This window comes from Diabrotica virgifera, chromosome 8 (assembly GCF_917563875.1).
Source record: "Diabrotica virgifera virgifera chromosome 8, PGI_DIABVI_V3a".
Lineage (NCBI taxonomy): Eukaryota > Metazoa > Arthropoda > Insecta > Coleoptera > Chrysomelidae > Diabrotica > Diabrotica virgifera.
In genome coordinates this window covers 167856234-167869917 of record NC_065450.1, presented here as the reverse complement: position 1 = coordinate 167869917, position 13684 = coordinate 167856234, and the positions used below count along the sequence as shown (strand labels likewise).

Genomic DNA, 13684 nt, shown 5'->3' with positions numbered 1-13684 from the left:
AGGGGTTCAATGTACTTCTCAATTTCTCTTAAAATACATTAGTCATCAATTTTTTTTGCACTATATCTCGTTTAGTTTGAATGTAATGGACAATTAGGCGTCCTCGTTTTAAAGGTCTTTTTAAGCACTACAAAAGGTATTCGCAGCATTATACCCCTAAAATAGACCATTTCTCTGTTATTTTAATTTGAATACATCGATTTGAGCATGCACAAAAAAATCTCTTTTCATCTACATACCATATCTCTTTTTGTATTATAACTAAAGATTTATGAAGAAATTATTTTTTTTATTTTTCATAAGCTACAAAAATCTTTTATATAGTTTTTTTCGTTAGATGCCTAATATTTAATGTGTTTGCAAAAAACCGCCTGAAAAGGTGTAAATTTTCAATGAAAACGGCAAATTTTCAACCACGAATAACTCAAAAAGTATTGAGTTAAAAAAAATTATAGGGCAGTTTTTGCTTAGAATTAGGTTATCTAGCCACTTCCGTGGTTATTTTGACCAAAAAATTTTCCACCCCCGAGAAGGGGTGGGAACCACCTCCTAAGATAAAAGCTCCTTATGATATAGGGTAAGCTCCTTTGGTTCTTGAGCCATTCCCTACTTACAGTGAAAATATCGAGTAAATTGATGCAGTAGGATGGAATTCGGAGCAAAATATCCTCACTGCATGCACTAAACCTCACAATCTAGACTCTAAAAATAGCAACTGGGAGTCCCTATTGTGAGGTTGTATCCTTAAGACCAGCAACCCACAATGTGGAGGACTTCTCCAACGGGCGTTGCCCGTTGCCGCGATATAAAATCAAGGAAAAGTTCAAACATCACATTATTTTATACTATAATATAATATAATACTATAAATGTAACTATAAGAATTTGATACCATTAAAGGATGGCTCAAAGCATGTACACCTGTAAACAGCTACGATGATGGAATTGTATCCCGAAGACGTTCTATGATTTAACCCGATCCGAAGGGATCTTTTTTATATAAATATACGTTTTATACAGGATTTTAACGAATTTTGTGTGATACATCCGACTATAGGAAATTCTTTTTCCTTGTGGATTTAGTTATTAAGGGGTTTTGGCAAATACGCAATCAGAGAGTTGGGGAAAAAGAGAGAGCTTAAGTCAATAGAAAACGTATTCTAAAGCATTAATAAAACGATCCGAACTGTAAGTAAAAGTATTTTTTCTCGTTTTGCAGGTTCAAAAACCTGGCACATGCGGCTAACGTTTGACAAGTTGCCGGGTGGCTGTAACCTGCACCGTTGCAAGCTGTGTGGGAAAATAGTGACGCACATCCGAAACCACTATCACGTGCACTTCCCGGGCAGGTTCGAGTGCCCTCTATGCCGAGCCACGTACACACGCAGTGACAATCTCCGAACCCATTGCAAATTTAAGCACCCGCGCTACAACCCCGATACGAGGAAGTTCGATCAGCCCAAATTTGAACCGCCCAAATTCGAACCGCCCAATGCCATAGCAAATGACACACCGGCCGATTGATTTTGGCTTTACTACTATTTTTACTATCGAGCTATGTGCGAATCATAGCAGGGGTGTGTGCGCTAGGCATTTAGCGCAGAAGACGTAGGTTTTATGTTTTTTTTATTTTGATTTTTTATACTTTTTATATATTTTATTTATTGATTTGATTTGGTTTCTTCAGAATCGTAGGATAAATCTTCAATATGGTAACAAAGTCCATAAACTTGTAAACGTTTAGGTATATATAAAGTGTTTCCTCTAAAAATGGACTTGACTTGAATTGGAATCATATCGGTCTAAAATAGTAAACCCCTTACACATATACGAATTTTTCAATTAAGTCAACCTACCTTTAGTCAAAAGGAAAACAAACAGATGATAATTAGATTATAATTAATAGTTTATTGAAAGTAATATCTTGTTTTAGTAATTGTTATCTGATGTTTCAGTGATAGACTTGTGTTTTTGTTAGCACCATGAAGAGTTCTAGGACTTATTTAGAACATACTGTTAGTCTGGGCTCGGAAATGTTTTAGTTTGAAAAAAAAATTGGAAAAAATCCTTTGTAAAAGGTATAATTTTTTTTTATTAAAATCTCTTTTAAGGGCTACATTACAACAAAACGTTTTCGATTTTTATAAAAAGTCATCGTCAGTGTTAGATCTAAAAATAAGTATAAACGATTTAATGAATGTAAAGTTGGTATTTAAATTTTGACTAAGGTTAGAGCAAGTTGGTTATACTTACAAACTGGATGCTAGCTGAGCCACCAAAGAAAAATATCCGGGTAAAAACCCTTTAAATATAACATATATGCGTTAAAAGTGCATACTTTAATAAAATGCCTTATGATGGTCACATGGCAACTAGGATAATGCCCTAAGGTAATGTGTTGAAATTTCCCAACACGTGGGATCCAAATTAAGTTGTTTACATTCCAATGACTTAATGGCAACTAAATGCGAAATGAGTGATGTTTCTGAAAGATGTCAAAAGACAAACTGACAACGTGACTTAGAAGTTACCCTGTATTACCACAGCCAACTAATTGTAATTAAATTTTTTTTTAATTTTCACAGTAATAATAAACATTAACAAAGTTGTGGCTATAATTACATTTAAGTACCCACAACTTTGTTGATGTTTGATATTACTGTGAAAATTAAAAAAAAAATCTTTTATTACAATTAGTTGGCTGTGGTAATACAGGGTAACTTCTACGTCACATTGTCGGTTTGTCTTTTGACATCTTTCAGAAACATCACTCATTTCGCATTTAGTTGCCATTAAGTCATTGGAATGTAAACAACTCAATTTGGATCCCACGTGTTGGGAAATTTCAATGCATTACCTTAGGGCACTATCCTATTTGCCATGTGACCATCATAAGGCATTTTATTAAAGTATGCACTTTTAACGCATCTATGTTATATTTAAAGGGTTTTTACCCGGATATTTTTCTTTGGTGGCTCAGCTAGCATCCAGTTTGTAAGTATAACCAACTTGCTCTAACCTTAGTCAAAATTTAAATACCAACTTTACATTCATTAAATCGGTTATACTTATTTTTAGATCTAACACTGATGATGATTTTTTATAAAAGTCGAAAACGTTTTGTTGTGATGTAGCCCTTTAAAGGGATTTTAATAAAATTGTATACCTTTTACAAAGGATTTTTTCAAACATTTTCTTTTCCTTGTGGATTTTGTTTTAGTTTGGTCGTATAATGCTTCAATTCAGTACATCTCTTCTCTTAAACCTTTTTCTGATGCATATTCAGATGTCTTGGACTTTGTATTTGGTAACAGATCTTCAATACATAATATATGTCACCTTCGCTATTTCGAAGTATTGAACTGATAACTTAGTGAGTTTTCTTATTGTTGAACAAGTATAGGCAACTGCTATATTTGAAATAATGTTTCTAGTGTCATTTCTATTTTATCTACTATAATTAATGGGAATTAACAATAATTTTAATTGAAGATACGTTTCTTTTGATGTTTGTGATTTGCACTTCGAAAATTATTCTCTCAAGAAATCGCAGCGTCAACATAAACGTACCTATTTTCAATTAGATATGTATTTTCCCCATTAAGTAAAGTAAATAAATAGTGATTGTGAAAGAGCTGTATTCACCGACAATAAAACCCATCTTTACCAAAAAGAACATTTTAGTTTGGATATGTGCTACATGTAATCAATTTAGGATGTCTTATTAGTATTGTTAAATTAAAATACACACTTTGAGTTTTCTTTGCAAGAATATGGGTGTTTTACTCGTAGCTTCAACAGCTTCAATTTGTTGTACTCTTCTTCACAAATATCTAAGTTTTACTTAATTTCCTGCTTTTTTGTTTAAAATGCATTTTATAATCGTTAATATACACCAAATACACCTAGATTGAATTAAATGGTAGTGGTTGCTAGTCAAAGGACAACAGAAAAGCAGCCTTTTTAGTATTTTTTTCTTCGCTTACTTTATATATTTCCATGTTATCGTGTCTCGTATAATATATGTACATGGTTAGTTTGCTGAAGTTCATTTTTATTTTTATTTTCTTGCTCTATAACCCATTGTGAGCCGTGGCAAGCTCCAGAACTTTCTTCCAGTCTTCTATATTCAGAGCACGTTCATTCCATATGGCAAAGCTTATGTCGTCTAGTTATAGTTTTTCTCTTCACTAGCTGCCGTAAGTGTCACTCTTGTTGATACCGGTTCTTCCACTGCATTACATGAAATATCCACATTACGTGACTCAGGTTGATGTATTGTACAAGGTGAAATTCTTTCTTCGTCAAATTTGTAGTGGTTCTTCATTTTTTCTATTACTGATTGTTTTCGTGATCATTCTTCAAATGCTTCTTGTATATTTAAAAAAAAAATCAACACCAGTAAGTTACTCCGTTCATTTTTCTTCTTCAAACATTATCTCGCGGAACTTGGCAATGATGACTAGTGTAACTTTCGAAGCACTTGCTCTAAAGAGTTATTTTGAGTTGCAACAACTGTACCAAGCTCTTAGGGTTTTCAGCAAGTATATTAATTTTCTTCCCACACTCCTGTCCTATTTTTCTCCTTTTGTGGCCAACGTCAAATATCTGTTAAAAAGAGTTACATTTTTTTTTCAATTCAAATTTTTTATGTCGAGGAAGAGTCCATATTCTTTAGTGTCTTATAGTATCTTATATGTTATTCATTATTAATTGTTTCTAGGTTATCGGCTATTATGACGGTGTGATCAGCATACCTAATAATTTTCATTAAAAATCTTATCTTATCGAAGGCTTTGTTATATATAGGTCTATAAAGGAGATGTAAAGGTCGTGATTAATATTTGAGCGTGGTTCAGAAAGATTGCCGAATAGCAGCAATCAATATTATATATGGCTTCATCCACTGTTAAATAAGAAAGAAGTTATTAGGTACAGTTTATTTTCACTTAGTTTTTATGACTAAAGGTAGTTGCCTAAATTTCAAAATTTTTAAACATTTCAAAAAAATTCTAAATGAATTAATATTTAAAACCATACAGCGCAAATATTTTTAGATCAAATACTGTTTAATACAACGGTATATTGTAAAAATTATAAAATGGTGTGTTAACAGAAGAAAATAGTATAAAAATGTATTTATCATATTGTATATAATACTTTTTATATATTTTAAAAGACCACCATTTTTGTAATTTAACAAGAATACTCCATTCAACTCGATCCTTCAAGTTACTTAAATAGCGTAATAAATTTTCAGTACATTCAGGAACATCTATTTTAACATGAGAACAATTCAATAGCCAATCATCATAAAATTATTTTCAATATTGTAAACTCTGGAATGTTGGGATAAATCGACATTGTGACCACATTTGTTACATAAATGAAACGGGTTCATAATATTGTTCTGAAGAAACCAAAACATGTGCCAAGTTGCTGCAAGATTTTTGATTGCCGTATTATTCTACAGAATCCGTTCTAATCAAAATTGGATTTAATTTAAAATAACTCGATCGAATTACATTACATTTCACAAAACGTTAAGGTATGGTTTTGTTAAAATACAGTAAATGTTTTTGTAGATTCTCTTCAGAATTTAAAATAGATTTTGGATACTTTTCTCAAATTGATCATAACTGTAGAGAAATTGTTAAAATGTTATCCACTGCATATTTCAAAAGTTGTGAAGTTATTTCCAATAATAAATCTGCTTATTCAAAGCTATCAAAGATTAAATAAATATTCGAATTTTATAATATAACTTTTAAAATATATGCACACTTCAACCGATATGACTTGTTCTTCAAAAATAAATAACAGACAAACTTTACCAACTAGACTACTAGACCAATTTTATGGTCAGTTTATTCAATTACAATTTGCTAAATTTTAAATAAATTTTTATTTATTTTTATCTGGCGTGCTAATTCAAGACAGGTCTTCTATGTAATTTACTATTCTTATTGGGAAATAAGCCACAATTTAACTTGAAAAATGATTTTATTGACGTTTCGACGCTTCCACTTCAGACGTCGTTATCAAAATACGCCAATAAAATGATTTTTTAAGTTAAATTGTGGCTTATTTCCCAATTAGTATAGTAAATTTAATTTAAGCGTTGTTTTATATGTTTGACTTTGATTTATTTGTTTTTTGACCTTTCGATTTCCAATCCAGAATTCGCGTCCAAAAACTTTTTATAAATTCAGAAATTATGCTAACCTGCAATTTTTATGAATTAGTGCTTTGTTGCAGCCAATTTGACTGTTGGCTTACTTGGCCTCGATGTTATAGGAAAAAGCTGTATTTATAGTTGAAATTCTGAGGGTGATGTCCCTCGGACTGATATCAAATTCTGGTTTTTATGTGCTCATGTGATTAGTTGTAGATGATGTGTCTGACAGTTTATTAATCCATTAATGTTAATGTCTTATAGCTGACTTTTCCTTTCAATATCAATCAGAGCCTGCTATATTATGTTGTTGATGGATTTGTTACACATTTTTCTTCATTTAGTAAGATAGATAGTTACCTATACTGAAAGAAAAAGTCAGCTATAATAATATACCAAAATTATCGTATTAATAGAAGGTGGGATACACATCTTATACAACTAACTACCTAAGCACACAAAAATCAGAATTTGATATTAATCCGAAGGGACCTCACCCCCTTAGAATTTCAACTCAAACTGTATTTCCTACAAGTTCGGGTCCAAGTAAATCAACTGTGTAATTGGCCGCCATAAAGCGCTAATTGATAAAAAATCACAGGTTAACATAATTTCTTAATTTATAAAAAGTTTTTGAAAACAATTTCAGAATTGGAAACCTCAAAAACAAATTGAAAATGTCTTGTAATTCTCTTAAAAATATTCCCAATTACAATCCATTGTGGCACCATCCCACATAAATAAAATATTTATATTTAAATGTTTCAATGAAAGCGTCACTGCCAATTATTGCTATTGTACTATTACCTTTATCCTTAAATGTATATATTTTTTCCTGAGACTGTACCTACAGTATCTATGGTGACAGCCATTCAATGTGAATTGTGCATATTATTCCTTCTCACTTTGCGTCTCTTCGCCCTGAGGTCACGACGAAAATTAAATTTTTCAATTTGTCTTTGGGTTGTAATAGCGCTTCTTGTGAACATAAATGATACAAGGTGTTTCATTAAGAATTGTCCATATCGTAACTGGGGAAACCTTAGCACAAAATACGAAGATTTAACCCCAAACACTTAAATAAAATATTCTTCCTTACCGAGATACAGAGTGTTTTATTACAAATATTTTAAAATGATTTTAGCCCATTGTTTTAACACCTTCCAATATTTTTTGTTCAAACTTGACAAACAGTTTACACATGTTAGGATACTCTAATTAGTGTTAAAAGATAGTTTTCCGCTGTTACCAGAGGCGTGCTGTAGGGATATGTACTTCATTTTTGCTCCCTTTCCCCCTTACAATCTACGCTACTGTCGTAGTAATCATTTCAGCATGTTTTTTTATTACATGTTACTTTTTACATAAATATCATCCTTGTGTCTCATTGCGATAGAGTAAGTAGTTTTCAAGTTATTTGGGTTTAAAGATAATAGATTTCATAAGACTACAGTCGGAAAAATGAAAGAATAGGGCTTTTCATTCACAGTCATTTGTTTCGAGCTTCTGTCATATGTCGTATAATCCATGTATATTAATGTTATACACGGATTATACGACATTTGACAGAAGCTCGAAACAAATGACAGTCGATGAAAAGCCCTATACGCTGTGAGCTCGTAGGTAGAGGGGATAATTAAAAATTCGCGAGCGCCAGTAGTGACAAGTTTGTAAACCTTTACTGGAAATTTGCTTTTTGACGTTCTGCATTAAGAGTTGCATATTATAGCTTTTAAATGTCTCACGAAAGTTGTTGTATTAAAGAGTGTCGAAATACTGGTTACAATAGTAACTGTGTATTCTACAACTTTCCTGTCGCTAAGCATAAGGTGATTCAACGACAAAAATGGATTGATGAATTAGAAAAAAGTAAGTAAACACAATTTTAATTTTAAAACGGTAGAAAAATTTGAGCTAAAGGATCAGTTAGCACACTCTCGAATTTTTACGGTTTCAATTTTACAATCCAATCCTGAAACAAAATTTGAATGCGTGAAGATAACGACCAATCACAGCAAACGTAGGATGCCGTTAACTGTCATTCATAAGTTAATATTTAAGAAGTATTATACTATAATTATATTAAATTATTATACTTTTTTGCAGAATACATTTTTTCTAATATTAGTTGTCAATATAAACGTCAAAACGATAAGCAAAATCTTAAAAATAATCATAATGAATAATAAATTCTGTACTTACTGCTATTAATTTATCGATTACAATCCAATTACTTCTTTACTTTGTAAATATTACACGATAAGAATTAAATAATAAGTTTGAAACAACTATTATTTGCTTTTCTACTGTCCTCTTTAAAATTCCGGCCGAAATAGGAACACTAGTAAACCGTTAGATGGCGATAGCAGCCATACCAGCGAAACTCGCAGAGTTATAGGCAACACTTTTTTCTTTCCAGAAAATTTCCGGTAAAAGTTAAACTAGTAATCCTGTAGGTAGGTGGCGATACCATCGAAGCTCGGAGCGGATACCCATGAACGATCACATCAATTACTTCATTTGTATTTGCTATCTTTTTCTATAACAAACGTTTGTTATTTATAGAAAAAGACAGCAAATACAAAATAAGTGATTGATATGATCGTTCATGGGTATTCTTTCATTTTTCCCACTGTATGTATTTTAAATTACATTCAATAAGATCATGTGTTTAAAATACATAATCTTATTGAATCCGTTACATTGAAACGCAAATAACTTGAAAACTAAAGGATGATATTTACGTAAAAAGTACCGAAGAATAAAAAAAAACGTGCTAAAATGATTATTACGACAGTGGCGTAGATTGTAAGGAGGGAAAAGGGGCGAATATGAAGTATATAACCCTACGGGACGCCTCTGGTAACTGAGGAAAACTATCTTTTAGCACTATTAGTTAAAGTATCCTAACATGTGTAAACTGTGTGTCAAGTTTGAACAAAAAATATTAAAAGGTGCTTTAACAATGGGCTAAAATCATTTTAGAATATTTGTAATAAAACACTCTGCATCTCGGTAAAGAATAATATTTTATTTAAGTGTTTTGGATTAAATCTTCGTATTTTGTGCTAAGGTTTCTCCAATTACGATATAGAAAATTCTTAATGAAACACCCTGTATACCGATTTCAAGAACATTGTATAATATAAATGATATCAAATAGTACAATACGAAAGGAAACATTTTAGTACGCCTTATTCAAAATCTAAATTAGAATCATTTTTAATATCATAACAACAAAAAATATAATTATTTGCGATAAAAAATCTTGTAGCATTAAAAATTACTATATTTTTCTCATAACTTCGAACCCCTTTGCTTAAATCTTCTTCTATATTCGGTTTATATTTGCTGATCTAACTTTTTTACAAAACATGCACAATATTTCACTTCCTACGAACAAATTTTTTTAAATGATTGTAAAGTTTGTGTTGAAATACTCGAGGTTGTACCTATGAGAGAAAGCTATGGATATAATACTATAGATATAATAGTCCGTGAGTTTGCGTTCCATTTTTGCTAATGATTTCGTCTCACTAACATTAAACATGAGTGATCAGCGGAAATTCGTCACTGCTTAGAGCTTGAAGTTGGCAAACGCAAAATAAATTAAAAAGAAAACATTTGAATAAGTAAGCTAAGGTAAAAAGTATGATGACTAAGCTCGAAAAGGATGACAATAATGCTTGAAAAATAAACTATTTATTCCTCTTTATAGAAATACTTTATCTCTCTTTCGATTGCTCTTCTTTCTAGAAATAAGAGCAACATTGATTGTTACACACTACTACCGTCAAAGTCTTTGAAGTGATTACCCAGTGGTGTCCTAAATGTGTCTTGTCTAATAAAGCACTACAGAGACTTTCCACTCACATACTTAAACCTGTTTGAAGAGACCAAACTTCTCTTTTTGTCGTTATGTAATATGTAGGTACTTAAATTCGTCAATTTGTTAAGATGCTGATGCAGTACTTTGAGGAGTCCGTATTTACTGTGCCATTCGCTTTACTCCCTGAGTAGAACTGATTTAAATATCTGGTTAAATAATATTTTATTATCTGTCGCTAATTTGTGAGTTTTTTGTTCTGAAACTATTTTCTTGTAGCATTTCTAGATGATCTACGATAATTAATGAGAATAAAATAAATACAAACAATAAACATAATATGAAAACGTCAAATCGTGACCAAACTGGTAAAGTAGCGAATGTGCAAAACTGATGTATCTGAGCTAATACACTAAACAGCTGTGGCTTGCGAAGATGTATACTTCAGTAAAACAGCGAATGTGCAGGTCCATTATTTACGTCATTGTCAACTATTTTTAGTTTAACGAATCTACACCTACTACTATTCACAACGCTAAACAAGCGAATGTACCACATTCGCACTTTAACCAAAGTGTATAACAATCATTACAAAACGTCGAAATAACGAAAGTGGCATATTCGTCAGTTTACATAATTGGAGTTTTGCAGTACTGAAAGGAAGTAAATGACGAAGGTCTATAAGTACTGAACCTTTATAAGCATTAATATATTAGAGATCAAGACAAACCGAATACAAAGGGCCAAGAAAGTGTTTTGGCAATACAATCGGATCTCAAAGCCATTCTGAACACACCAAAAGGGGCTAGTGGACTATTCTTCTACGTCAGAAAGTTAGCTGTATACAACCTTACCATTTACAATCTTAAGGATGTCAGTGTTATCTGTTGTGTTTGGGATGAGGCAGAAGGAAATCGGGGCAGTATAGAGATATCGACATGCATTTATACTTATTTGATGGGCCAAACCAATATATAATTTGTCAGAATGATGTCAGATAGTTGCGAAAGGCAGCAAAAAAATTCCAAATTGATTGCCATGTGTATGAATGTTGTTAAGGAGCACCCCTCGATCAAACAAATTGATCACATGTTTATTGAACCTAGTCATAGCCAAATGGAGTGTGACTCTATTCATGCCAAAATAGAACAGCAAAGTAAAAATATCCCAATTTTTATTCCGGAGAGGTGGTGCCAAACAATTCGCACTGCTAGAAGTAAGCCATCACAATTTCAAATAATACCTTTCTGCCATGATGACTTCATTGATTTCTGTACTGATAAGATTGCTTTTGAGGACCCTAACAGTGGCAATAAAAAATGTAACCACTTACCTTTAAAAAAAGCCATTTGGTTTAAGTACCTGTCAACTAATCCATATGCTGTATTCCTGAGGACGGATTACTCAGATGACGCACCTTTTGTGTAGTACATTGCAAAAGAGATCAAAAACAAACGGGGAAGACCTTCTTCTAATAATTTTTCAATAAAGCCTTACAAATCGAGGTTCCCAATTGCTACCAGAAAACCAAAAGACCTTCAAAATACCACTTGTTTACCATGATTTCTACACAAATCTTCCCTCCGAGGACACTGTACCAGATGCCCTTCCAGAGCCAGATGCCTCTGAAAAATCTGAGAGCGAATCAAACAACTAAACCATTAATCTTCTAAATTTAAAGCAAAATTATTAAGTAGTTTAGCGTTTCATTAAATTTTGTTCAATCTTAAAGTTCTCTATTCTGTTCAATAACATCCTGAGGAAACCAATCAATAGGTGATACATAAGTACATTCTCCTGTAACACAAATGCAGATTCGCTATTTTTTATAGCCTAACATTTAACATTCTAACAATAGTCACTTAGGTAAACTAACGAATGTGACTTTTTCAGTAATTATGGTTACTTAGCCTATTTTCATTATTAACCTTCTTTAGGCATTTTTTTAAGGTTTCCAGATCAGGTGTTTAAAGACACATGACATTAAAAACTGATTTTTAGTCAAATCCCAAAGTGTTTTTTAGCTCTCCTGTAAAGTAGTGAATATGCACATTCGCTACTTTACCAATTTGGTCACGAAATGTATCGTAATTTTCTTCAAGGTGAAATACTTCAAAGTCACGGTCTACACATGTTTCTTTATCTCTTTATCCTAGCACTTGTTACTTTTTAACTCGGTCAATCCATGAGACGTTCAAAATTTGCCTCCGTCTTCTTAACCCACATCTCAAAATATTCTAGTATCTTTGTGCTATGGTTCACACCTTGTACCAATTTGGTAAAATTGGCAAAAAAATAATTACTAAATAGTTAATAAATTACTGAATATTTAGTAATTTTGCCAATTTTGGCAAAATTGGCAAAAATCATAAAAATTACATACTAAAATCATTAGCCAGTTGTGTCTGAGTTTAGCGAACCAACTATATAAAGTGCTATAAACATATTAAATCGTGACAGTAGAAGTGTTGAAGAGAACACCTTCCATCTCTCGATTAATGGTCTTATATTCTGACTTTGATACAATACTCTTGACTTTATTAAGATGAAAAGTCGATCCGTTAACATTTTGCATTCTATTGGAAATACTTTCACAGTACTTTTTGTAATATATTTTGCCTTTTCCCGCTGTTGTCTCCTGCAATGCTGAATCATCTGACGTTCAGGACGAATCGTTTTCAACTAAACCAAAGTGAGATCAAATACATTCGTAACTTTGAACGCTACCTCCCGAACTATAATTTAAAATTGGCACACAAATATATTTTTACATGATCGAACGAGGCAGAAAAATTGTAATTGAAAAACATTTTTCTTATTCTAGTCTAACGGTGAAACTTTTGAGTGCAATCATCTATATGAATATATTTGTGTCTAACACATTGAAGCTTACTATAACCTAAGAATAGAAAAAATCTGTGATGTTTTTTGGAGTTTGACCCAATTAAAAAAAATTTACTCTTTTATAAAGACGAACAACACTTATTTCGTATAGGTAGATATAGAAAAGAAATTTGAAGCTTTTACCGTCCGTCAGTTACATACTTTAAAATAAGAGACGGTAGTAAGATTATTGTATTCGATTTTTTTTACTTCTTGCGAAAATCAGTGATTTATCATTATTTGTATTTAGGTGATTCTTACAATTTTTGTGGGCCTATTAATTTACAGTGAATCCAAACAAATAGGTGTTTTGATTTTTGTCGTGTCATTTTTTAGTGAGTCATTAACATATTTAGAAAACTAGCTACCATCAACGTACGTAGTAAATCAAAATTTTTGTTTTAAATATAATGTTTATTCCTAAAGAAAAGGTACATTTTTTTCTTGTAGCCCCATATAGTTTACATCATATTTAATGATGAGCAGTAATAATATGAATTTAATATAATAATATCAACTGGACATCAATAATTACCAAGTGCGACAAATTGATGTTTTGTTTCTTATTTTGGCAAAAAAACTAATAAATAAAACCTGAACCAAATTTTAATTTTTACTATTTTTCTTTTTACTTCTGTTATTTTATTAATTAAAAATAGAATCTTTTTAATTTCATAGATACTAAGTGATCTAATAAGTAACCGCCTTCACTGATGAGGGCGCTGCGATCTCCAAAAAAACATTAGTTCTAGAAAGTCTGACCTTTTTTAGGCCTACATGTAAAATTTTAGTGTGATGCA

At 31.7% G+C, this 13684-nt stretch overlaps 1 protein-coding gene across 2 annotated transcripts in view; it reads left to right on the top strand.

Annotated features, from left to right (window-relative positions):
• Nucleotides 1–13684, top strand: part of LOC114331254 (sex determination protein fruitless) — a 261981-nt gene that overhangs the window by 144122 nt on the left and 104175 nt on the right. The window contains exon 5 of one of the 2 annotated variants that reach the window (XM_028280756.2): nt 1220–2122. The exons of the other annotated variant lie outside the window; for it this stretch is intronic. Within the exon in view, the coding sequence (XP_028136557.1) occupies nt 1220–1524 (305 nt within the window). The 3' untranslated portion in view covers nt 1525–2122. Of the gene's footprint in view, nt 1–1219; nt 2123–13684 lie in introns of those variants that run through there. 2 annotated transcript variants of the gene reach the window in all.